We start from the raw sequence: 27495 nt of genomic DNA on the forward strand, positions 1-27495 counted from the left end.
CTTCCCAGCACGTTGAATGTGGATGTTTAACACGTTTTATATTAAGCTAGGATGAAACTCCTAGAGAACAGAGACTTAGTGTGGTCTTTCCTAGCGTCCCTACAGCGGTGAGCAAAGGGCTGGCAGAGCCATTACAGGGACGGGCTTTGGTCACCAGGCAGTGCACACTGGGTTACATCCATCCAGGCTCTGCCATTGCTAGCTCTTCCACTCTGTGCTCGATCCAAGCATCGCGCCTCAGTTTCCTTATCTGTGAAATGGAGAAGGTGATCATAAGAGTAGAGTAAGTCCCCTGTGTACGAATGAGTTCTGTTCTAAGAGTGCATTCTTAAGTCCAATTTGTTCATAAATCCAACAAAGTTAGCCCAATTACCCAACGAACTCAATCGGCTGTATAGTACTGTGTTGTAATGGGTTTTAATACTTTTCACGCAAATAATACATACAAATCAAACACAAACAATAAAAAATGTTTAATCTTTCAGGACAGTCCCATGAAAAGTACATTAGTACAGTACAACAGCTGGCATACAAGGGCTGGCATCGCGGGAACAGGCAAGAAGAGTTACTGTCTGGAGGAGGGAGGCGGCAGACTTGAAGGATCGTCAATAGGAGATGGAAGACAAACTTCGGTGTCACTCACGCTTGATCTTTGTCAAAGGCACATTCACATCTTTGCAAGTTTGAAACTTGAAGGTTTGTAGGCAGGGAACTTACTGTACTACCTACTTCATAGTGGCTTTAAGCAGATTAAATGCGTTAAGTCTTGCAAAAGACTTAAAATGGTGTTTGACCCATGTGATCACTCAATAAGTGTTAACTCTTTATGTGTCCAGGGGCTTCAAGTCCCCAGAGCTTTAATTTTCTCTGAGTTCTTTCAGGGGCAGAGGACTTTAGATTTAACCTACCCCTCTGGTCCCTGAGAGTGCCATTGCTTCCAAGCAGTTTTTACCCGTGAGTTCAGGTGATTGTAACTATATGAGCTGGTGTTCAATAAATATCTGATTGGATGAAAGCAGAAATTATAGAAACTGAGTTACAGAGAGAAGTAAACCTTGCCCAAGGTCACCTCGGGAGATGGCAGTACAGTCCAGGGTTTCTGATAAAGAATTAGTGTTCTTGCCCTTACCCTCCCTCCCTACAAGAGGTTCTATCCCCTGACCATCCTGTTCCAGGGTCTCCATCCCCCACTCACCTCTGCTCGGCTGTCTCTCCTCTCGCCTGAACTGTCTCTAATTCCAGTAAGCTCAAAATGCACTGGTCATACAGAAAGCATTTTATCTGCCCTTGCACATGCAAATTCTTTCCATGGGGATTTCTCGGTGTCCGGCTCCACCCCAGCCCACATGGCCATAAACACTCGTGTGTCTACAGCCTGGCCCCAGGGATTCCAGAAATAACAGCAGGGCCCTCCATTAGAACCCTGGAACATAGTAAGGCATTTCTGCACTAAGACACAAGCCCTTTCCAGCCCAGGCCTCTCCTGTCCGTCAAAGCACAAAGCAACCTTTACAAGTCAGGATAGGGAGAGGCAGCTGGGAGGGAGTTTAGATTTCTGAGAAGTTCGCACCTTCTCCTGCTATCTGTCAGTGCTCAGATCTTCCATTCTAGAGTCTCCAGATCTGCTTCTAAGACCTCCACTTAGAATGTGAAATTCTTTCTTGGCTGTGCATTCTTTGCTCTCAATGATCTGTTTTTCCCTGGACGTGCTGGAACTGGAATCACGGCAGTGTGAGCCCAGATGGCACAAACACCACTTTCCAGACACCCTGGACAGCCACCTTATTTGGAGTCTGGTACTGGGAACATTCCGGAGAGAAGGGAGTGGCAGGAGGGGAGCGCCCAGTTTAAAGGGAAGGGAAAGGGCTGGTGATGACCCTGAATAAAAGCCATCTGAAGTGATCGCTCTCATTTCAGAGGGGTGTTCACAAGGGAAAGTCAGCAGTCAACATCTAGGGAGAGAAGTTTAGCTTTTCGATTGTCCTCTCAAAAATAATACCAGAAGATAAAAAGCGTGTACATGTAAGACAGCAGTGATGTGAAAAATAAGTATTTAAATGCATGACCTGGAGAGTCTGGAAAGAAATATAAAAACAGTTGCTTTGGCGGGGGGGAGGGAGGATTAAATGTATGATTTTCTCCCAATTATCCCTAAGGTCATCTCCCACTTGAAAGAAAGTCATAATATCTGGCATTGCCTGGACTTTTTTTGGGGAGGGGGTAATTTTCCAAGGGAATTTCAGGTTTTAGGTGCCGGTCTTAAAATGAACGTGTAAAACCCAAGCTTATGCCACTTTCTCCAGGAACTAAGTCCTCTTTAATGGGGATGGGATTATTTCTAATTCACGGTCCCCATCGTAATGTCATTAAAGGCTGGGTTCAGTGTCTTGAGCTCCAAACCTTTGTCACGAATAGGAAGGTGGTGGAAAGACAGGAGTTTCGGTAACAAAACAGCCGATGGTGTCACCCCCCCAGGCCCGACCTCACCCGGGCCGACGAGAGCCGCAGCTGCATGGGGAGCCAACAAGATGCAGTGAACTGTCTGCAACACCGCAGCAGCATGAGAACCCGGCCGCCGCAGGAGAGGTCGTGCGAGCTTCCCGCTCCCGTGCCGCGCCCACGATTGCCGGGGGTGGCTGGGAGGATGAGGGGCGTTGGTAACAGCATTGCCATGGTAACAGTGACGTCCTTTTACCCTGGATCTAATTGGAGGAAACCCCGTGGCCGAAGCCGCAGCCTGCCGGCCAACCGAACTTGCCCAAGCCGACCCACCCTCCTAGCCTCCCCTTCCCCCTACCGCCCCGCCCCCTTCTCCTCCGCCCCCGTTTCCGCGCGCTCAGTCTTCATTGGCCAGAGGTGGGGAGGGAGGCGGAACTCTCGGGGACATCTCGGCGCGCCATTGGCGGCCTCGAGGGGCGGGCTGCGCGGTGGCCCCGCCTGTCGGTTCCGAGGTAGGCTGAGACGGGAGGGTCCTCGGCTAAAGCCAGAAGAGGGATCCAAGTGGTGGGACTCGCGCCGCGGCCGCGGAGACGTGAAGGTGAGCGCTGGGGTCGCCTCGGGGCGCGGGGCCGGGGGCGGAGAAGTCCCTCCTCGGGGGTCCGGCCGGGCCTGTGTGTCCGGCTGGAGGCCTTCCCCGGGGTGCGGTGGGGGAGGCGGGAGGGACAGCGGCGGGCCTCGACGCCCGCTCTCCTCAGGGACAGGCTCCGGCGGGAAGGTGCGGGCCAACGGCCGCTTCCATCTTGGGCCCCGGGCGGGCGCGGGAGCGGCCTTTCCTCCTCACCCCTGCCTCATCTCACCTCAGCTTCTACCTCAGGCCGCGCGGCCCGGCTCGGCGGGCGCCCCCCTACCCCCCAGGCCCTCCGGGGCGCCCCGCGGTGTGGGGAGCGTGGGCGGGGGGAGGGAAATTCAACTGGGCCGCGCGCGCGGGGACGGACAAAAGGGGCTGCCGGGCGGCGGGGCGCATTGTCTGACGGCGCCGCCCCCGCCCTCCTGCCGCCCCCCCACCCCGGCGCCCGCCCTCAGGCCTCCTCGCCGCGCCCCCCCACCCCCCGCCAGCCCCCCGGGTCCGCGCTCGACCTCGCTGTCCGCTCCCCCGGCCCCCATGGAGAAGACGGAGCTGATTCAGAAGGCCAAGCTGGCCGAGCAGGCCGAGCGCTACGACGACATGGCCACCTGCATGAAGGCCGTGACGGAGCAGGGCGCCGAGCTGTCCAACGAGGAGCGCAACCTGCTGTCGGTGGCCTACAAGAACGTGGTCGGGGGCCGCCGGTCCGCCTGGAGGGTCATCTCCAGCATCGAGCAGAAGACCGACACCTCGGACAAGAAGTTGCAGCTGATCAAGGACTACCGGGAGAAAGTGGAGTCCGAGCTGAGGTCCATCTGCACCACGGTCCTGGTGAGTCCCGCGGACCTTCTCCGGGTGCAGGGAGAAGTTGGGGGCACGAGGGGCGGTGGCGGCGGCCTCCTCTCTTCCCCTCCAGCTTTGTGTGAGGCCCTCTCTCGGAACTTTCATGGCAACGGAATGGGGGCCGGGGCTTGCCTGATGGTCTGCCGCTCTGTTTGAGGTGGTTAGCTTTGGCCTCTTTGATGTGTCACTTCAGTTCTTGAGATCAAGAAGCTTTTTTTCCTCCCCCACCCCTCCCTCCTCAGCGGTAAGTAGATCTTTCCTAGATAGTGGGTTGATGCATTTCAGTTTTTAAGATCAAGAAGCTCCCCGCCCCCAGCAGTGGTAAGTAGATCTTTTCCTAGATAGTGGGTTGGTGCATTTCAGTTCTTGAGATCAAGAAGCTTTTTGTTATTTTTTTTACCCCTCCCCACTGGTAAGTAGATCTTTCCTAGATAGTGGGTTGCTCCACACCAAATAATTTTGAAACGTGCGAGTAGGTTGGTACCAGACTGAAACTCGTTCCTCAGCTTATAGAGGCTATCTGGGAACCCTTCTTCACATGTATTTAATCAATTCATAGGCTCAGGCTTCCGTTGAAAGAAAGTGCGGGACCTTTTGGAGAGCGACAGTGTAAGTCGGTTCTCCTCCGAAACCTAGGAATAATGCAGATTTACTTCGAAAACCTGAATAGATTGTTCGTTTTTCAAGTAGAGTAGCTGTTGAGCTTTTTCCTCCTTAAAAACGGCGAATGGGGAGAGTTTCTTCAATGTGGAAAAGGCACAGCTAAATAAAAAGAATAAAGTATCCTGGTTAATTTCAGTACGGGATAACGTTCCCTTGCTGCTACATAGCTACACTTAAACCCTGAGGTGTTGAAATGAATTCCAATCTGGCCTGGAGCAAACCGGGAAAGCTGTCCAGGTTTTGAACTGTCCGGTCTTAGCAAGGGTGGCTTTTGGGTGGAGCAGCCTAACTGCTGTGATTCACACTTATTACTGAGAGAGAACATTTTAGCTTTGTCATTGTATGGATCTTTTGATTAGTAAGGTAAGGTTTTAAAATTTCAGTACCAGCATTGTAATTTTTGATGTGTTTGTTACACATGTTTTATGTGGGCTTATGAAAGACACATCTTTTGGATTGGTGATTTTTCAAGAGGGACTAGAGGGGAAAATACCTCTTGCTCTCCCAACCCTTTTTTCCTTGCTCCATCAGATTCGTGGGGCAGGATTTTTTTTCTTTCACCTGCTTTTGCAGTACAAATAATAGGCGATCTGAACAAAATCGGGCTGATGAAGATAGCTGGTAAAGGGGGAAAGGAAGCAATACTGAGAGTGTACAAAGTGGAGAAAAGCATACTGAGATTTTTTTGCTTTATGAAAGTCATATGTTCATCTCTGTCTTCCACTCCCTGTCTAGTGAAGAGGAGGCATGTAGGATTTTTAAACTGAATTACTTGTATTTAAAAAAATTTGCCAACTTATAAAAGTGATTGTAGACATCGGTAGCATGTGGTAGCAGTTGTTGGCAACATCCATTGTGTCATCAAGAAGACTGTAAGAACTCCCTCTGTTAACAAGAAGCTTTTCTGCACAGGTGTTGCTTTGGGGTGCTCTCACAGTATATTTCAGTCTCTTGTTCTGTGCTGTTACTTCTTTGCAGTTTGTTACTTAACCCTGCAGCAATTCAGAATGACCACAGAATATTTCCTGTTCTCTAGCAAGTTAACTGGGAATACTTGCTTTATTTTCTGGCTCCTATAAATTTTAGTTTTTATGATGGCTTAAGTAGAGGCAAGTTTGCTTAGTTGATAAGTGACCTCAAAAAGAGACCAAGAAGTTTCAATAGGCTAGATCCCCTGAAATTAGGACAGGTTTTCTGTTTCTGTATTTTAAACTAAGTGAAATAGAAGCGTTCAGATGCCAGGGTATAAATAAAACACTTTTATTAGTAAAATGGCTTAAGAAACCAATTGTGACTTACTGGCCAGCTTACCAAAAATCCCGAGAAAGCCCATCTTCAAGTTGGCTGTGTTTGAGAGCTTAGCATGTACCAAGGCACTGTGCTAAGCAGCAGGGGAAGAACAAAGCTGAGAACCGGAGATTTTGTCCTCCAGGAATTTATGAAAAGGAGTGCATGTGAAAGTACTCAAATATAAATATGTAATTCCCAGAAGACAGTTCTGAACAAAATGCTCTGTTGTTTGAAGGAAGCAGAAACCTCAGGAAAGGCTTTACAAGTAGTGGCTTTTGGAATGAGCATCGGAAGAGGAGGATGGCAGTGGGGGTGTCAATATTTCAGGCAGAACAGGCAGAAGGAATATACAGGATCGGCCTTATTCATGGAAAAGGGTTTGTGTGAAGAGCAGGATATGTGTAGAGCTATCGTAGTAGAAAAGCCTGTACGAGTGTAGGAACTATGCAAGAGAATGTCAGAGGGAATTTTCCTTATTTGATTGACAGTGGAAAGATTTTTGAATGATGTGTAGGTGGCAGCATCTAGAATTCATAGTTTGGGTGCTAATTACCAGTTTGTAATCTGAACTGATAGATAAGAAAGGGTTGGTTAGTGAACAAGTCTGATGATTGGTAAATTAGTGATTTAATAAGGAATCCTATCAAAATAATGGGGAAAGAAAAATGAAATCTAAAATTGCTGAATATGAGTGCTAAGATTAGGTTTTCTCTTTTTGACCCCCTCTGGTAAACAGGAAGAGGAATTTGGTGTGGAGGAAGTAGATGACACTGTTATAGGAGGCTAGTAGTAAAAGAGTAACATAGAAAATAGGCAGGATTTTGGTCATAAGTAGATATTCTCAGCCCTTTCTTTCTCTTTGATAGAGTAAGTTTTGGGTGGAATTATTTGGACTATTAACTCAAAATGAACATGGTGGACAACTCTCAACCTTTTTGATAATCACTGTATTGAGAGAGAATATTGAATTGTGGAGGCAGTAAAAAATGTTGAAATGCAAGTAATCTAAAGAGCAAACGAAGTAACAGGACCCAAATGGTCAAGGCCAAGTTCTTTGTAGAATCTAAGAGAAGTTAGAGAGGAAGCTGTCACCAAGTTATCTGTCTTTGTCATTTGTGAAACCAGAGAGTTGGGCTAAAATTTCTGTTTCTTCTAATTCTGGTATTCTCGGACTATTAAAGTTATATGCTCCCAGTTATTCCACCTGTGCCCTGACTTCAGACTCTAAAATGAGTAGTTTTTATAGTCCACGTTGAAGAACATGTTGTTAGTTGTTAAAGAAATGTTAAAAACAACTTTGTATAGCACAGGGAACTATATTCAATATTCTGTGACAAACCATAATGGAAAAGGACATGGAAAAAGAATGTATGTGTATATCTATAACTAAGTTGCTTTGCTGTAAGCAGTAATTAACACATTTTAAGTCAACTTTACTTCAGTAAAAAAGTAAAAAAAAAACAATATATACAATCCAAAAAAAGGAAAAGTGTTGAAAAGCTGACGACTTCAGTGAAATACCTTTAGGAAGAGGTGATGAAAAAGTCATTGATGATCCTATTAAATGTTGGAAATGGTAAAGTTTAAGTAAAAATGATTAATAAGTTGTATGACAGCAAGGCAGTGGTTAAAAAATTGAGTAAGGTGTTCAGGAGTCATCAAGAACTTGGGTGTGAGGTAAGGGCAAATTGAAGAAACCAAAGGGGTATACAGAGCCCTTCTGGGACTTGGGAACAAACATCATGTACAAAGTCCATGACCTTGGAGTAAGAATAGGACACCTAAGCAAATGCATTATACAAGGTAACCTCTGTCTCAAACAACCCCTTGTTATCCTTTTGTTTAAACAATTTCAGGAGTTAAGGTCTGTGTTCTTATTTTTTAAAGTAAGAATCGTTTAAAATGTATAGAAACTGAAACTTGTCTCTGTTGGTGTGTAAATCGTATTATCTTAATTCCGTAATACATTTGAATTCAGTTGTGTTCTAAATGAATGTCTTATAGAAAATATCTAGTGGTAGTTATTATTTAGCAGTAAGAAACCAGTATGTACTTGATAGTTAGTTAGTCTCAACGTAAGCTTACTGACATGACTGAAAAATCACAGGCTCTGGAGTCAAGACTGAATATTTTAGGATCACTGCTCTGTAACCTTATAATTTTGCGATTCTAGGCAAGTTTCTTTCAGCCTCTGTTTCTTTATCTATGAATTGGTGAAGATGATGTTTGTCTTTATAGGCTTGTAGTTAAGATAATAGGTAATAGCTGACATTGGGCTTCCCCGGTGGCTCAGACGGTAAAGTGTCTGCCTGCAGTGCGGGAGACCTGGGTTCGATTCCTGGGTCGGGAAGATCCCCTGGAGAAGGAAATGGCAATCTACTCCAGCATTCTTGCCTGGAAAATCCCATGGACGGAGGAGCCTGATAGGCTACAGTCCATGGACTCGCAAAGAGTCAGACATGACTGAGCGACTTCACTTTTACAGGGCTTTTACTATATGCCAAGCACTGCTTTAAGAACTTGATATACCCACTGTGTTAAGAAAACAGGGACATGAGGAAGTTAAGTAACTTTTGGTTGATGTCACAAAACTGAGTTTGGAAGAGCAAGGAATCCAGGTGATGTGACTCCAGATGAAATTGTGTGAAACACATTTAGCTCTAAATAACATAGTAACTGACTGAAAGATCAGTGTTTTGAGGAATTTGTACAGTTTGATAAATGTAAGTTAGGGAGGGAGGGTAGATCTGTCGTGAACAAAACTCACCTGATCTGTAATTTTGATGCCCTCCTCAATAAAATGCAGTAACATTTTAAAACGTTTGCATTTTTTTTGCTGTTAAAATGTAAGCTCCTTGAAGCTAAGAGTTCTTTCTGAAGAGTGAAATGGAGTGGAATATTGTATATACGGATATATAAGGCTTGATCAGTGGTTCTCAGTCAGGTGAATTTACCCACCAGGGGACATTTGGCAAGTTGTGGAGAGAGTCTTTTTGGTTGTCAAGACTGAGGTGGGAGTGAGGAGGTGCTACTAACACACTGTGAATAGAAGCCTAAATGCTGCTGATCATCACTTAATGCATAGGAGAATCAGTCCCCTGCCACAGAATTACCCAACCCAAATGATAGTAATGCCAAGATTGAGGAACTCTGGGTTAGGTTATAAATAAAACAAGCAGTATTAAGTTGTATTGAATTGTATGACACCTGTCCTTTAGGTTCTTACTAGTATATTAGCATCTTGTCAGAACCTTTTGTCTAAGATCTCAGTTATTTTTTGTTTCTTTGTCACTCTGTATGCTGTTTAACTCTACAGTTTCACCTTTCTGGCAGTTACTCAGGGGACCTTGTATTTTCAAAGTTCCACCTTAGGGTTACCTCTAAGGCCTTGAGCTTTGCTTTTTTTTTTTTTTTTTAAGGGAAAAAAAAAACAACCCAACCTTGGCATAGAGAAAAAGGATCCAACTGAAATTATAGTGAAACCTATTTAGAAAGTGTCCATTAGAATTGATGAGTGGCAAGTATTTCCCTCCCTTTCATAACTGCCATTAATAGTTTGGCATATGTGGTTCTAGATGTATACCCTGTAGTGTGTTTATTTGGATGTTGTGTAATTATACTAATGCCCTATTGAACATTTAGATTGTAAACAATTTTTCTGTTACAAACAACACTGAGAAGAACATCCTTGTTGCATGCTTTATGCAAGAGTTTACTTAGTTAAGTTTTTGGAAATGAAATTTCCAGCTTTTTCCCAGATAGCCCTCGGAAAAGATTATGTGTGTTTATACTGTCATCAGCTGTTGTTGAGAATTGCCATTTCCCCTTACCCTCTCCAGTACAGATAGTTGTTTGAGGTTAACAAAAATCTAGTTACTGAAAGGGTTGAAATTTTACCTCCTTGTTCACCTCCTAAGAATGTAATGAGTACTCCCTTTGTTCTCACAAAGAGCTAGTTATCAGACTTTTTTTTAAAGTTTCATATATGGTTTCAACTTGCTATGATAAACCTAGGCCAGCGTATTAAAAAGCAGAGACATCACTTTGCCGACAAACATCCATCTAGTCAAAGCTATGATTTTCCCAGTAGTCATGTATGAATGTGAGAGTTGGACTATAAAGAATGTTGAGGGCCAAAGAATTCATGCTTTTGAATTGTGGTGCTGGAGAAGACTCTTAAGAGTCTCTTGGACTACAAAGGAGATCAACCCATTAATTGTAAAGAAATCAAACCTGAATATTCATTGTAAGGACTGATGCTGAAACTCCTGTACTTTGGCCACTTAATGCGAAGAGCTGACTGTTTGGATAAGACATTGATGCTGAGACAGATTGAGGGCAGGAGGAGGGGGGGACAGAGGATGAGATGGTTGGATGGCATCACTGACTCAATGGACATGAGTTTGATCTAACTTAGGGAGATAGTCAAGGACAGGGAAGCCAGTTCATGGGGTCACAAAGAGTGGAACATCACTTAGCGACTGAACAACACCAGTTTCACTTATAAAATGATACCATGTCATGAGATTAGGTAATTCAAGGTGCTTGACAGTTGGGAAATCTGCTTGATCATATTGATGTTTATTTCTTTATGATATTTATCAATATTAGATTTTATGTTTAGCACTAGTTCTTTCAGAGTAACAGCAGAAGGTATCTTTGTGCCATTGACTTTCTAGGTATCAAGGAGGAATGGTAGAGAAACATCATTTGAAAGAACACTTAATCCATGGGTAAATCAAATGAAGTTTTCTTGATTATTTCATAGTAAATAATTTGACCAGATTATAAATGTATGTTTACATTTTGAAGTATTTAAAGACACAATGATGGTATCTACAACTTAAAAATAGTAGGAGGGGTTTAAGGTGAAACAGGTGTGTGTGTGAATTAATATAGTAGCAGCTGGCTTTAATGAGAACTCATCGTGCTGTTCTCTCTTCTTGTATATGTTTGAGATTTTCCATGATTAAAAGGTTTTTTCCCCTAGAAATTTTCTACTCTTACGTTTTTACACAAGAGAAAAAGCCCTGTACAAGAATGACCATAGTAGCTTTGTTCTAAGATCAGGAAACTGAAAACAGTCCCTTATTAGGAAAATGAATTAACTGCGGTATATTCATAGAGTACTGCTCAGCAGTAAAAAGGAATGGACTATTGATACATACTGTAATATAGATGAATTTCAAAAACATGCTTAGTGAAGAAGTACATAATGTCATTCTAGTTATATGAAATTCTAGAACAAGCACAGATAGTCTCTATGTGAAAAATCAGAAGAGTGGGGACCTGGGGGATAGAGGAACTTTCTGTGGTGATTGTAATGGTCTTTGTGCTGATACAGATTTGAGTTACACATGTATATGCATTTGTGGAAACTTAGCGAGTCTGTGCTTAATGTTTGTACATTTCGTAATATGTAAATTTTTACTTCAAAAGAAAATAAACATTGGTTAGTGACAGTCACATACTGATACCTTCAGTTTACACAAAAACAAATAGAATTGTATAGATAGTATAGATATGTGGTAAAGTAGGGAGAAGGCAATGGCACCCCACTCCAGTACTCCTGCCTGGAAAACCCATGGACAGAGGAGCCTGATAGGCTGCAGTCCATGGGGTCGCTGAGGGTCGGACGCGACTGAGCGACTTCACTTTCACTTTTCACTTTCATGCATTGGAGAAGGAAATGGCAGCCCACTCCAGTGTTCTTGCCTGGAGAATCCCAGGGACAGGGAGCCTGATGGGCTGCTGTCTGTGGGGTCACACAGAGTTGGACACGACTGAAGTGACTTAGCAGCATGGTAAAGTAATTTGGTCAAAGGTTAATTGTAAGATATGGGTAATGGGTAAGTAGGTGCTCACTGTTGCCATATGTTAGCGGTATAATATTCTATATGGCTGTGGTTGAATGCCTTTAATACTTACACTGCAAAAAAAGAAAAAAAAAAACAAACCTAAAACAGTGAAGCCCATGTCTTGTTGACCTCAAGATAGGAGAACCTATGGAAAGGTATTGCTGTCCACTTAGAAGATTGGACTGATAGACTGCACCATTGCTTTTGTTTTTATTTGGTGGTAAGTGCTAAGTAGATTAATGGAGGTAAAGAATGCAATGGAAGACTTACATAATTGGCTATACTCTGGTGCAGTGGTTCTCAAACTTCTTGGTCTTAAGACCCCTTTGCACAAACTTAAAAATATTTTGGAACAGCAACAACAAAAAATTGTGGAACCTAAAATCTTTTGTTTGTGTAGATTATACCTATAGATATTTACATTATTAAAATTTTAAACTGAAGATTTTATAACCCATTTTAGAATAATAAACACATTAGAAATTAATGTTACTTGTATTTTTTTTTTTCAGTTGTGGTAAAATATACCTGATGTCGCTTCCCTTGTGCCTCAGACAGTAAAGAGTCTTCTTGCAATGCAGGAGACCTGGGTTCAATCCCTGGGTCAGGAAGATCCCCTGGAGAAGGAAATGGCAACCCACTCCAGTACTCTTGCCTGGAAAATCCACGGATGGAGGAGCCTGGAAGGCTATAGTCCATGGGGTCACAAAGAGTTGGACACAACTGAGTGACTTCACTTATACCTGATGTCAGATTTACCATTTTAAGCATGCAGTTCTGTGGCATTAAGTACATTCACTTTGTTGTACAGTTATCACCAGCATTTCAGATCTTTTTCATCTTCTCCAGATGAAACTCTACCCATTAAACACTAACTCCGTATTCTCCCATCCCAGGAACCACTGTTTTACTTTGTCCGAATTTGACAACTGTAGATATGTCATATAAGTGTAATAATAACACTTTTTAAAAAGAAAATTGAGAATAGTGGCATTGTTTTATTTGTTGTATCACACCTTTTGTAGCTTGTGGAAAACTCCTTTCGTGAGAGCATGACAATAAAAAAGCAAATAGTATCTTAATATGTATTATGAAAGCGGTTTGTGCTTGGGCCCCACCCCACTCAAAAAAATGGGAGGAGGGATCAGAGTTCTCAGAAAAAAGCAGAGACATTACTTGGCTGATGAAGGTCCGTCTGGTTAAAGCTGTGGTTTTGCCAGTAGTGATGTATGGATGTTGGATCATAAAGAAGACTGAACACTGAAGAATTGATGCATTTGGGCTGTGGTGTTGGAGAAGACTCTTGAGAGTCCCTTGGATGGCAAGGAGATCAAACCAGTCAATCCTAAAGGAAATCAACCCTGAATATTTATTAGAAGGAACTGATGCTGAAGGTGAAGCTCCGATACTTTGGCCACCTGATGTAAAGAACTGACTCATTGGGAAAGACGCTAATGCTGGGAAAGATTGAAGGCAGGAGGAGAAGGGGACAAAAGAGGATGAGATGGTTGGATGGCATCACTGACATGAGTTTGAGCAAGCTCCCCGAGTTGGTGATGGACAGGGAAGCCTGGTGTGCTGCAGTCCATGGAGTCTCAAAGAATCGGACACGACTGAGAAACTGAACAAGAACAGAGGAGTGCTGAGAACACATTTCAAAAATTGCTGCTCTTGGATCATTTTGTGTGATTGAGCAGGTTTCTGAGTAGCTGTGATTATGTGGTGATAATGAAATTTGTAAAACCTTCCCCTCCTTTCTCATTGCCCAGTCCCTCTACCCCCCAAATTATTCTAGGAGTATAGATTTGGAGACAGAAAAATCACAGACTTGATAATAAAGAAAAATTTATTTTAGGTATTGGGTAAGAGAATCCCTGGTTAATTCCTGAAAAACTTGCTTAAGAACTAGTATGGTGGAATGGCTTCTGCTTCCTTATGTTAGAATGGTTAAGGAAGGTTAATCTGATTTCACTCCCTGGTACCCTGCCTAGAAGCTGAGTTGGCATGAATGAAATTTGTAGCTAATGGCTTCTTGGAGATAGGAAGTCAGGTTCACTGTTATAGCCAGCGTTTGTTGAAGCATTTTAATGAAACTTGCCTTTTGCACAGATCTTGAGTATCCATTTACATTCTTTCCATCCATAGGAACAGCACTTTCCATGATTTCTTTTGTCTGCTGCACACTTTGCTCCAGATGGATTTGGCATAGTGTGGTGCTAAATATATAAAGTATCCTCAGTTAGTTTACTGCCTTAAAGCTTTGAACATCCTCCTATATGTTTGCTGCAAGCTTTACTTAGAGAAACTGGTGTGGAGGGTGAGAACAGGACAGTAATGACCCATGTAAATTTAATCTTAATGCTTGTTAAGCATTAAATGCTTTTACTTAATAATCTTAATGCTTTATTCTTAAAGGACAGTCTTAGATTTGTCTTTGTAAATGTCAGGATGATTGTGGGAAATAAGTGGGAAAGTACGTGAAAATGCTTTAAAACTGTAATGATACTGATTTTTAAATCAGACTTTGTATTGTTATTTATCTAGAATATTTAGTACTCCCATTTTCCTTCTTGTTTTGGTCATTCCACCAGACATTATTTGAACACAGCTCAGAAAAGCTTTACTCTTAAAAACTATAGTATTAGACACCTGCAATCAAACATATACGCATTAGGTGTTCCGATATTTCAACCTGGTATTATTTCCAAGTATTTGGCAATATGTTTTTTAGGCTTTCAATGCTTATGTTGCCCTCTCAGGATTCTGATGGACTAGTAAAGAGGTTAGAAAGGTTATTGTAAGGGTTTATACATTTTTGATCATAAAATACTCTAGATTATTTGGGTACCAATTGCAGAGACCAGGTATTTGATTCTTGATGAAATTTTTAATTTTTTCAAAATTAAATATTTTAATTTTAGCTTTTAATACATTTGAAAAAAATTGCATAATATTTAAACATCTAGGGACTGACATTGGAAATGGGAAATGGTGTATATTGAAGTGACTTTTATGTTCCTGAACAAATTGAGATGGGAGTCTTTTATCAAACTACTAGTGGTACCCTGGAAATTTTTATTTCCTCCTCACCTTTCTCATAGTTGCCAAGATATTTAGAGTAGAGAAAAAAAACTTGAGAACCAACTTATTAGAGAAGATGGCGAGAGTAACAACTTCAAAAGATTAGGGAAAGAGGTAGGGGAGGGTTCATTGACCGAGCTCAATAACAAAAGTTGTTAATTTTGATGAAATATGACTTTTTTTTTCTTAGATTGCTGTGCTCCTGTTACAATATATTTAAGAAACTATTAGGAATCCAGGGTCATAAAGATTTATATCTGTGCTCTCATCTAAGAGTTTTATTATCTTAGTTCTTTTTTTTTTTTTTTTTATTTTATTTTATTTTTTTAATTAATTTATTTTTTAAAAAATTTTAAAATCTTTAATTCTTACATGTGTTCCCAAATAAATACGTTCCTAGATGTCATTCTCCAAAATAAATGAGCTCATAATTTGTTGTTGTTCAGTGGCTAAGTTGAGTCCAGCTCTTTGTAGCCCCATAGACTACAGTATGCCAGGCTTCCTGTCCTTCACTATCTTCCGGAGTTTCTTCAAACTCATGTGCATTCAGTCAATGATGCCATCCAAAAATCTCATTATCACTCCTTTCTCCTGCCTTCAATCTTTCCCAGCATCAGGGTCTTTTCCAATGAGTTGGCTCTTCGCATCAGATGGCCAAAGTATTGGAGCTTCAACTTCAGTGTCAGTCCTTCCAATGAATATTCAGGACTGATTTCCTTTTGGATTGACTGGTTTGATTTCCTTGCTGTCCAAGGGACTCCCAAGAGTCTTCTTCAGCACTGCAGTTGGAAAGCATCAGTTTTTTGGTGCTCAGACTTCTTTATGGTCCAACTCTCACTTCCATACATGACTACTAGAAAAATCATGCTGCTGCTGCTAAGTCATTTCAGTTGTGTCCGACTCTGTGTGACCCCATAGACAGCAGCCCACCAGGCTTCCCCGTCCCTGGGATTCTCCAGGCAAGAACACTGGAGTGGGTTGCCATTTCCTTCTCCTATCTTAGTTCTTATATTCAATCTTTGGTCCATTTGAGTCTGTGCTCTCAACTAGGTAGAGCAGCCCTATTTATTACTGTATATTGGTATTGCTTGATAAGACTTGGCATAAAGGGAGAGAAAAGAACACTTCCCTCTGTGTTCCAGCCACATAGAATTACCTATGGTTCTCTCCTATATTGTGTAGTTTCTTAGCATTGCTCTTACTCTCCCCTGTGTAAGAATGAGTTGTTTTGTTGATATAATATTTCCTTTCCCATCGTCTAGTAATGAGACCCAATTCTATATTGTCTGGAGTTTACAGTGTCCTGAGTTACTCTGTGGCTTCCTCTAAGTCAGATCATTATTGATAAGCTGTAAGGGTATGTAAGAACAAGGACTTCATCTTTATTGTTTCTTTTGATTACTCTTAATAATTTTTCAAAATTATTTTTTGTGTTGTACCCAGTAGTTCAGTTGAATATAATCAGTAACCAATGTAAGTTTAGTGGCCAGTGCAGATTAATTTTCTTATCATGGCCTCTTAAATTCCTGTTGACCCTGTTCTTCTCTTTATGCCCTGAAATAGATTTTGTAGACTAAAGGCTAGACCAGAGGGTTGTATATAATACAGCTGCAGAGATGAGTGCGTTTGGTGTGGTTTAGCCATAGATGGAAAAGTTAACCTGCAAATAATTGTGTAATTTCTATAATGTAGAAATGCATAGACTCACAAAAGACAGCACATGTGAAAGTACACTGGTATCTTTGCTATTATCTATTTTTGGTAGTTTTCCTAGGATATAGCAAAACTTAACCCATCTACTAAGCTAGGAAGGCAATTTTGACCTATTTTTAATTGATTGAACGTATTTTCTTTTAGGATGTCTGTCCAGTTGGATTACTTATGACCAAACTAAGATTTGACTTCCTGTTCTGTTCATTTTGTTTTGTTTTCTTTTCCTTTTAAGGAACACTCTTATTTTCTCACTATCGTTTGTCTTGTTTTACTTTGCAGATTGCAGGGGCTAACATAGTTTCGGGATGCTAACATAGTCTCTTGGTTCTCTAAGGGGAAGGAAGTATGGACATTGATTTTTGCCTTGGTTCTTTCGGTAGCACTGATCTGTAAATGTTGGCAAATTGTGTCTGTGTAATTGTTTTTGATGCAGATTGGCAGATTGGAAAGCAGTATTAGTATTGCCAGTGTATGTATTAAACTGTCCTTCTAAACCTTTGTATTTTGGCCAGAGTTGGGAACTTTGAGGTGAAAGGATAACGTTCCTATCTTGCTGTTGTGGCCACTCAATATCCAGCTGCTAAAACGTGGAGAAACAGCAGGTCAGAGACAAAGGACTGGCCACTACACTTGTTTCTAAGAGTATCTGGAATTGGCTTGGCTGCTTTGGGTGAAGTAGGGGACAAAGATCGTAATTTTCTTTAATGTTGCAGTTTACACAAACCTCATTTGTCTGAGGCTAAAACTCTTTCTGTTATGTGTCTTCACCACTGCAGTTGTAACAGCTCTGTAGCTGAGTTGGAAGAGAAGACAAACGTTTTACCGGAGAGGATTTTTATTTTTTAAGTGCTCATTGTTTAGGAGAGGATGGGGGGGGGGTATTGTCCTCACAAAAGGGCCCCTAAAAGCACCACTGTGCTCCAGTAGATGCTGGCAGCGGTACTACTGTCCCTGGTGCTCGTTTTGCCTGCGTTGTGGGATGCTCAACAGCCTGTGGGCCAGAAGAAAGACTTCAGAAATAATTGGGGATAGGGACATAGTAAAGGTTTTTCTCTTTTTGTTGAGAACCGTGAATTCTTTTTTTCTGTTTCTTCCCCTGTTTATCTTCTGGGTTTTAGCTCCTTGTTTCCTTTTGCCCACAAAAATAATTAACCACACAATTGCGTGGACCACTCTGGCTTCTTTAACTGTCACTGTGACTACAGTAGCACATATCCCTTTGGATCTGAGGAATCTATATTAATTTTCTGACCATGATAACAGGTCATCATGTCACATTAATTCATATTAATTTTAGATTATTAATTTGACAGATATTTCAACCAGCATTGAATTTTAGATCTTTTGTGACTTTAGAATCCTATCTCAAAAGTCTGAACACTTTTTGTACAAGGTGGTTTTTAGTCTACACCCTTTCTCCCAGAATGGCATGTTCACATTCATGAATGCTCCAGAGCTGTTTACATTTTAGTAAATAGAAATTGGGAGATATGAAGACTTGATAATACTTCTTCACAGATTTCCCTCCCTCAGGTCAAGATAAGGAAGAATTGTTTGTTGGGTCTGTCTGTCAGGGTGCCAGATGAGCAACATAGCAGTGTACACTTACAGCCCAGTGTTTGTCCCCTTGGACTCATGGTCTCCAGATCTTCATTGGCACACAGATAGGGGAGCTGCCAGAGCTACAGGTGAGGCAGTCATTGTCTAACAGTGTTTACTGCTTGAAGACAGATTTATTGGAGAAGCCAAATTAGCATTAGAAGATGGATGAGCACAGAAACCAACAAGAAGAGGCAGGAGTTGGATGATCTTAATGACTAGTTACTCTCAACTCTGCTGTGTCCAGCCTTGCTACTTGAATACACTTCAGAGACCCAAGACCATCTTCTCTGCATAGTGCTGGAGATAAACTTACAGCGTTTGTCTTTTCACGTGCCCATACCTACTGTTTTGTTTCTTAGTGTGCCACTGTATTTCAGAGCTACCTCTCTATTCTCGGCTCCTCCTGCTAGTGCAGGAACAGTAATAACGGATATATCTGGGATGTCAGTCACCCGAGACAGTGCTTCCCAGCTTCTTTGTGTTGTGGCATACAGGAATAGCCATATATCGTATGGCACACTGGGGAAACTGGATCTCTCCCCCCGCTTCACCCGCTGCTGTGATGGCTGAGGGGATCAGCCCTTACTTATCACTTACGTTAGTCAAAGGCTCTAGGTTTGGAGTATAATCTTGGAGGACCATGTGCTCTAGGCTTTAAGTTTATTCAACAGGCCATGAGGATTTTTTGAGCAGTGGATTAACATACCCAGAATGGAATTTATGCTTATTAATCTTGCAGCAGGATATAAAATGGGTTAGAGAAAGAAGAAAACCTAAAACCTGGTAGATCAGTTAGATTATTGGATTAGTTGAAGTGAAATATGGTTAATTCTGGGTAGTAGAAATAGGAATGAGACTGAGAGGACAGGTGAAAATATTGGCCGAACAGTTGGTGGTAGGGTGGGAAATGGAGAGTGAGGAATCAGAGGTTGTGGTGATGAGCTGTGGGTAGGAGGGATGGTGGGATGATTGGAAAAGCAATGGAAATATAAAAACAGGTTTAGAAATAAATTTATTTCTGTTTAAGGCATATTGAAGTATAGTGGCTATTTATATTTCAAAAGATGTAAGAATACTCATCCATGTGACACTGCAGAGAAGTAAGATTGTGGATGGAGTGGTGGGAGGGGGTGTGCGTTACCTCTGGGAGTTTATTGTATGACCTTCAGCCTTGTTGACTCAAACACATCAGGGTGGAGCTCTTTCTCATAGATAGGTCCAGTGATAATCAGGCTCATGTAAGTGATGTATAAAACAGATAGTATTCATTTACAGTGAGGAATAACTGCCACAAAGATTGAAGTACGTGTGGTGTGACCAGTAAGTACTCATTCAGGAGGCAGGCTCACATAGGAACCAAGTCATAATGAGGGAGTTAGGTAGGAAATGTGGCATTATGACATGAGAAATTGCATGGCTGCTCACATGTTTAATGGCTGTCATCTCCTGGGTAGGGCATGGATTAGTCAGTGGATTGATTGACTGGGATTCTCACTCAGCTAAGACTATAAATTAATAGTTATCCCTTAGTATCATGGGATTGATTTACAGGAGCCTCCATGAAACCAAAATCTGCTGATACAGGTCGGTCACATAAAATGATGTAGTACAGTACAGTTGGCCCTCTACGTAAGCAACTTCCTGATTATGACTGTATATTGTATCCTTTTCCTTCAGTGTCTGTATCCCTCTTCTGTTTCCATGCCTCTGAGCACTGTTCGTTCTGATTGACTCATCCTTATTATTAAAGTATATTTACATACTGTCTTATTACACTCATCTTACATTTTTATTAATTTACTATTACAAATACGTGTGTGTGTGTATGTATGTGTGTGTGTTACTCTAGATGAAATAAAAGTCTTCTTTAGTGGTTTATAGTTAAGAGAGGGGAGATGTGTGTTCCAAAAGTGTACTGTGCTTCTTTAAGAAGGTGTCTAAAGTCTTGACTTGGAAAATACTACATCCATAGGCTTGGGTGACTAAATATGGGGTGCCAGGGGAGTGATATGAGGGCTTCCCTGATAGCTCAATTGGTAAAGAATCCACCTGCAGTTCAAGAGACCCCGGTTTGATTCCTGGGTTGGGAAGATCCGCTGGAGAAGGGATTGACTACCCACTCCAGTATTCTTGGGCTTCCCTGTGGCTCAGCTGGTAAGGAATCTGCCTGCAATATGGGAGACCTGGGTTCGATCCCTGGGTTGGGAAGGTTCCCCTGGAGAAGGGAAAGGCTACCCACTCCAGTATTGTGGCCTGGAGAATTCCATGGACTGTATAGTCTGACACTAAGAGTCTGACATGACTGAGCAACTTTTCACTGATCACTGATCAGGGGAGTGAGGCCAAGGGAGCACTAGGATAACACTCAGGTTTCTAACTAGGGCAAGGGAGTGCTTTTCTGAAAGCAAAATTTAGTAGGGGAGGAGAATTAATAGGAAATCGTGTTTGGAAGGCAAATTTAATGTTTTAGGATGAGTGAAGTCCCAGTGGCCCATCCCAATGTCCATAAATACAGATAGGAGCCCTCTGCCCAGTGCTTAAAGAGACTTGTGTGGTGGTGCTCAGTGATGGAGATTTGTGTACCAAGCAGTGTTCTAAGTAAGTTGTATTGAGTCATTCAGTCTTCACACAACAGGCTGCAAAGTAGGGATTGTCATTAATTGCAGTAAAATGAGGTAGGAGCTACGGAAGTAATTTACCTAGCTAGATAAAAGGCAGATTTTGTGAGCACTAGCGTATAAATATTGGCTAAATTCCTGCCAATAAATATCTAAAATGAATCCACATCTTGTCAGTTACCTTAAAATAGATGGTGAGCTGTTGAAATGTTTGAGATCCATAATTTTCTTAGTGAAATATTTCCTTCTGGTAGCCGATTGAACTATGATAATACAAAGTATAGTCTTAAAGCCAGACACTTGTTGGATTAAACAAGGGGGAACACATTAACTATCCTTAAAAATTTAGATAATCTTCTAAAAGAGGATTGGAAAGCACATGTCCTTAATAGCCAACTCAATCCTCTGCACATACTTAATATGAAAGAAATTTTGGCCTTCTAAATAATCTGAAATACTGTTCTCTGCAAACACGAGGTGTCACATGTGTATGTTATTCAGCATCTTGTAATGATCTATATTGCAGTTTTGGAAGAGTTGTTTTCATAGATTATGACCAGGAATTTTCCAGTTACTCTAAAATACATATTTTAGTTACTGTATTACTCTACTTGGTGACTTCTCTTGTTCCATTACTTTCTTCCTAACTCTAAAGGGGTTCTTCAGTAAAGGTCTAAGCAGGAACTTCTGTCTTTGTCTGGAAACATCTTCATTTTGCACTTGCTTTTATATGGTATTTTAATTGGGTATGAAATTTTAGCTGACAGTTTTTTTCTCCTCACTTTTAAGATCCTTGATTATTTTCTCATGAAAAATCAACTTGTCAGCCATACTGTAGTTTCTTTCCTTATAGGTAATGTGTCATTTCTCTGGTAGCTTTTAAGAATTTTCTTGTCTTTGACATTCCTCAATGTTCCCATGGTGGTCTACATATGAATTCATTTTTGTTTTATTTTTGGGGGGATTTAGTGTGCTTTTCCACTTTGAAGATTATTTATACTAGTAACTGGAAGAATCTCAGCCATTACCTCTACGTAACATTTCTTCCTCATACTAATTTCTCCTGGAATTCCTATTGCATATTGTCTTGCATCTTTTTGACTTATCCACATTTTTTCATCTTGCTGGTTCTTTGTTCTGCATTCTGAGGAGTTTCTTCAAGCATGCCTTCTCTTTTACTGCTTTTAAAAAAATAATTTATTTTGGTTGCATTGGGTCTTTGTTGCTGCTTGGGCTTTTCTCTTGTTTTGGTTAGCGGGGGCTACTCTTTGTTGCAGTACACGGGCTTCTCATTGCAGGGGCTTCTCTTGTTGAGGAGCACAGGCTCTAGGTGAGGGTTCAGTAGTTGTGGCACATGGGCTTACTTAACCTGAGGTATGTGGAATCCTCCAAAACCAGGGATGAAACCCCTGTCCCCTGCTTTGGCAGGTGGATTCTTATCCACTGGACCACCAGAGAAGTCCTTTTTTTTTTTTTTTTAAATTTAAAAAATTCTCTCCATCTCCAAGATGCTTTTCTTTTTTAAAATTGAAATACAGTTGTTTTAAAATGTTGTGTGTGTTTCAGCTGTACAGCAAAATGATTCAGCTTTACATATGCATATATCCCCTCTGTTTTAGATTCCCTTCCCACTTAGGTCACCACAGAGCCCTGAGTAGAGTTCTCAGTGGTGTACAGTAGGTTCTCATTAGTTACCTATTTTATATGTAGTGTATATATGGGGCTTCCCTGGTGACTCAGCAGTAAAGAATCTGCCTGCAGTGCAGGAGATTTGGGTTCGATCCCTGGGTCGGGAACATCCCCTGGACGAGGGCATAACAACCCATTCCAGTATTGTTGCCTAGAGAGGAGCCTGGTGGGCTCTAGTCCCTAGGGTCGCACAGAGTCAGACACAACTGCAGTGACTAACTGTAGCAGCAGCTGTGTATATATGTTAATCCCAATCCCCCAATTCCCTCCCTCCCTTTCCTGGTATTCATATGTCTGGGTCTCTATTTCTGCTTTGCAAATAAGTTGACCTGTATGATTTTTCTAGATTTCATATATAAGTGGTATTTGTTTTCTTCTTTCTGACTTACTTCACTCTGTATGACAGTCTCTAGATCTATCTACGTCTCTGCAAGTGGCACAATTTCATTCCTTTTTATGCCTGAGTAATGCTCCGTTGTACATACGTACCACTTCTTTATCCTTTCCTCTGTTGATGGACATTTAGGTTGCTTCTGTGTCCTGGTTATTGTATATAGTGCTGCAGTGAACATTGGGCTGCATGTATCTTTTTGAATTAGGGTTTTGCATTATTGTATCCTATCTTTGGACTTCTGTTATTTTTTTTCCTCTCCAATATTTTTGGTTGTTTTAATAAAAAAAAAACTCCCTGTGTAACATTACTCTGCCCTGGCAATTATGAATTTTCTTTATATCCGCACAGACACACATCCATTATTTTGAAGCCAGTCCTGGGCATCATCTATTTAATCTGTAAATACTAAAATATATATCCTTAAAGGATTCTTTAAGAGTTTTAAACATTTTTCTTATATTTATGTTTTAATGCACACTGTTTCATTTAAATTTTGGGGTACTTACTGTCTGTTTGTTGATCTTTCATCATGGTGTTATCTGTTCCTTGATTAGTATTGTTATTTAAAAAAATTTGAATGTGGTATTTCCTGTGGAACTTGCATGGGTACCTTGGATTATGGAAGTAGTTTTGATGATTTGTTTCTGCTGGGCACAGTAGGCCACGGCCCAGTTTTACACACACTTTCAGCTTACAGAGTCACACATCATATATGAGATAAAAATTGGAATAGCACCTGCACAGATTGTGTTTGGTTTTTAGTTTTTCATGGGAAACTACACCCATAACCCCCAGAAGTCCAGGAAATAGCTTTCTTGCTACTTCTCAGCAATGACACAGTTTTTCTAGGGTCCTTACTCACTACACATTGCTGTGATTGTATTGTAAATTTTTACTTTTTACTCTAACTTTGCTTCATCTTCCTATCTAGCACTTTAATATCTCCCTTCCTTCCTTTGGAACTTTGCTATAATTTTTTCTTCTATTTTATCTATTTCTGTTTAGCATTTTGATTATTTTCAGAAGGGCAAGTGCTTGGTCTTACTATATTGCCCAACCAGAAAGTTACGTTTCTACCTGTCTATTTAAGGTGATGAGTTATAAATTTATTAAGTACTTCATACAGCAGTGAATGAGAGGAGTGTGTGTGTATCTTTTAATCTGATATGCTAGTATTCAGTTCACATTTATTATGTGTTATCATTTCATCTGGTCAGGTGGGCAGAACCTAAACACACATTCAGACTTGTATTTCAGTTAAGTCTTCTGCTTGTACATTTTGTTTGTGTTAGAATCAAACAGTCATTAACTTATGGGTCAGAAATGTTGGTAATATTATGTGTCTGATTTAATATAATTTATTGCTAGATAGAATCTTGGAATACATGAAGTTATATGAGATACATCTGAAAAACAGACTTTTTATTAATATATATCTCTACATAACAGTAAGGGAAAAAACTCATTGGGAAAATGGCAAAGGATTTAAACATACTGTTTAAAGAAAACTGTAAATAAAACTATAGTAAGATTTTTTTCCTTATTAGATTGGAAAAGATAAAAAATGTTTGATAATACTCTGGGTTCAGAAGGATGCTGAGAAATTGGAACACTCACACATTGCTAGTGGGGATGTAAATTATAACTGCCTGAGGAAGGACACTTCAACATCTTTCTTCCAAGGATCAAGTGTACATTTGGTACATTGTTGGAAATATCACCAGATGGGAATCAACTTAATTGTTCATCAGAGTAGACTAAATAATTATGATATGCCCATATAGTAGGCATACACAGTGCTCTTCAGTGTTATTATATATTATAGAGTGAGACAGTTATAAACATGTGAGTAGGGAATGATCTCAGAGGAATTATTATATGGAAAAGGCAAGGTATAGAACAATGTACATGGTAGACCAACATGAGAATGGGAATGTATGTGGATTTTAAAATGTATAAAATATTTGGAAGAACGTATAAGAAAATGATGGTGGTGGTTGCCTTGGGAGGGGAATAACTGGCTGTCTCAGGATCCAGGGAAGGGAGAGAGAGTTTATTTTTCACTTTTGAGTTTCAGGTGATGACATGTATTACATATTATTTTAATGGAAACCAGAGTCTTACTTTGTGTGAAGATCCAAGTAAAGGAAGAAGAATCCTGTGAGGTTGAATTGGAATTCTGGATATATTAGTATGAAATCATGATTTTTCACAAACACACACGAATTTGCTGAAGGAGTTAAACAGGGACTTTTAAAAAAAATTTAGAATGCTGGTTAATTAACGATTGTACATTATTACTTTGATAAAAATAGAGAATTAGAAAAATAATTCAGGAAGAGTCCTGTGCCATTTTAAGCCCTGTACTATGTGTGACTTTTTTTGGCTTTGCATTGATTTCATTACCATGTTGCTATGTCACGGTTAATGTTCATTTAACAAATAATGAATCTTACTGTGTGGTAGGCAATGTGCTAAATGTTTAACATCGTATTTACAGAATTTTGTGAATGAAAAATATTAAGGAAACATTTTTATCTGAAAGTTGCTCTACTTAACAGGTTGCTCCTTTGATTTAGTACCTTAGAATTAGCATAGATTATTGAAACTAGAAAATACTTCTGTTATTTTGTAGAAGAAATTAAGGAACTTGTTCTAGATGGAAAACCAGATTTTTGGTTCAGCATTCATTCCACTGAGGTTCGGTTGTAATTTATGATCAATACTGTGAAATTTGATTCCTTTTTCAAATGTACTTTTGGTATCTTAGGCAATTTTTTCTACTTTTTGTTTTAAGAAGATTTTACCATCTTCAAGTGACTTTCTACCTATTTGTACAGTCGTGCCTTTTCCTATGACGTGGGCCCTGTGCCTTGGAAATGTCCTCTTCCTCCATGTGCTCTGCCTGTTTATAAAATCCAATAGAATTTCCTGGATGAAATATGACTTCCTTCTTGAGTATTGAATTTTGCTTTGATTTTGGTCTCTTGGAGTTAAACCTAATAGAGTTTTTTCTAGAGACTTAATTCTTCCTACTTGGCAGTGGTTCTTTATACTGTATATAATTCTTGAAGTTGGGATGTTATAAAAAAATAGCTTTAGATAAATGTTTAGATAAGTAGCTTAGATAAATGTTCCATTTGTTGAACAGTTATGTTGCTCTATATTAATTTTTTCATTTGCTAATTTACTAATTGAATAACTTAAGGCCAAAGCCTTATCTCTGTTAGATATGCTCCATTGTTTATAGGGTGGTGCTTAGAATGCTAGCTTTATTTTCAGATTCTGGTGCCATCTAATTAATTATACAGCTTTGTGTAAGTTTCTTGATTCCTTGGTGATTTTATTCATTTGTAAAATTTATCATAATGGTTCTCTCTATATAAATAACACATTCAGGAGTGGTTAAGATACAGCTTGACACAGTTTAACATACTGTGTTAAACTCAGTTTAACATATTGAACACTTAAATATTTGTTGAATGAATAATCTTTTGTGATAATGTGCTGATAAAAATATAGATAGTGACTAGTATATATACCCTGAAGTTAGAAATTGAACATATTAGTAGTGTTTTTATTTAATGAATTTCAGTAAGCTGATAGGAAATTGAAACTGCTTAGAACATTTTTTAATTTACTGTCAATTATTTTGTTTGTATTTTAAGATTCTTAATTGGTTATTTGCTTACTTAAAAAATCAGTTTGATATATAAAGTATAAACTATATAGTGAGGAATATGTTTTGTTTTGTCTATAAAACAAATCACTTATAAGTAAATTTAAGATAAAAATATTTGTTGAATGCCACAGACTATTAACCACTGCAGCCTAATGAAGTACTTTGGAAAAGTTAATTGAAGTGACGGTATGTAAAAATAATTCACTCCTAGAGATAGAATTAGTATTGGAGTTTCGTTATTCCTAACCTTTTCTCTAAGATATGGGGTTGAGGAATTAGTTACTGTACTAAATTTGCATCACTTATTTCTTGACAGTTTAATCGTCTTTATTGTTATTTCCATCCTATTTTTCTGAGATTAAGCTTATTCTAAGGTCTGTCAGTGTCTCCTGAAACGACTTCTATAATAATGGCTTAAATTATTTCCTCTGACTTTTGCTCGTATTTGAGTTTCTTTGGTCTAGAATGTTCTGTTTCTAGTACATCCTGTAATTTTGGGTAGTAAGTGCACTGACTTAGTCACGTGTCTTTCAAAAAGGCATGTACTTCTTGGTTCTGCCTCTTGGTCAAGTGACACTCAGCCCTGTAGGGAACCCCGATTTAGCTCTCCAAGCCTCCCAGGATCATAAAATTTGCTGGTTGAAGAGTTACAAAGGGGAGCGCCTGTTTTATTGACAGAAACAAGTTAGTGGAAGGGACTTTTAAATACATTAATGTTAAAAATTGATTCACTTCCTCTCTACTGACTTTTTACCAATGACCTTATCTAGGAAGATTTTCTCATTCCAGGGAGCCACTTGTCATTATCGTTTTTACTGTCTAACCTGTTTTGAGTCTTTCTTATAATTTTTTTTTACAAAAAAATGTATACCTGTGCTATATACCATAAGTATTTTTAGCCTTTATTCTGTGTGGTATTAATCATGACTAACTGATATGCGTAATACCTGATACAGCCATGATCATTTTGGTAAGACATGAAGCAGAATCCAGTATCT

General features: G+C 40.1%; 1 protein-coding gene across 1 annotated transcript in view; it reads left to right on the forward strand.

Moving 5' to 3' along the window:
* Positions 1–3535: 3535 nt before the first annotated feature.
* The window catches only part of YWHAQ (tyrosine 3-monooxygenase/tryptophan 5-monooxygenase activation protein theta), a 31434-nt gene continuing 7474 nt past the window's right edge, over positions 3536–27495 (forward strand). The window contains exon 1 of the mRNA XM_052648519.1: positions 3536–3895. Coding sequence (XP_052504479.1) covers positions 3602–3895 — 294 coding nt within the window. The 5' untranslated portion in view covers positions 3536–3601. The remainder of the gene's footprint in view (positions 3896–27495) is intronic.

Source organism: Budorcas taxicolor, chromosome 11 (genome assembly GCF_023091745.1).
Source record: "Budorcas taxicolor isolate Tak-1 chromosome 11, Takin1.1, whole genome shotgun sequence".
NCBI lineage: Eukaryota > Metazoa > Chordata > Mammalia > Artiodactyla > Bovidae > Budorcas > Budorcas taxicolor.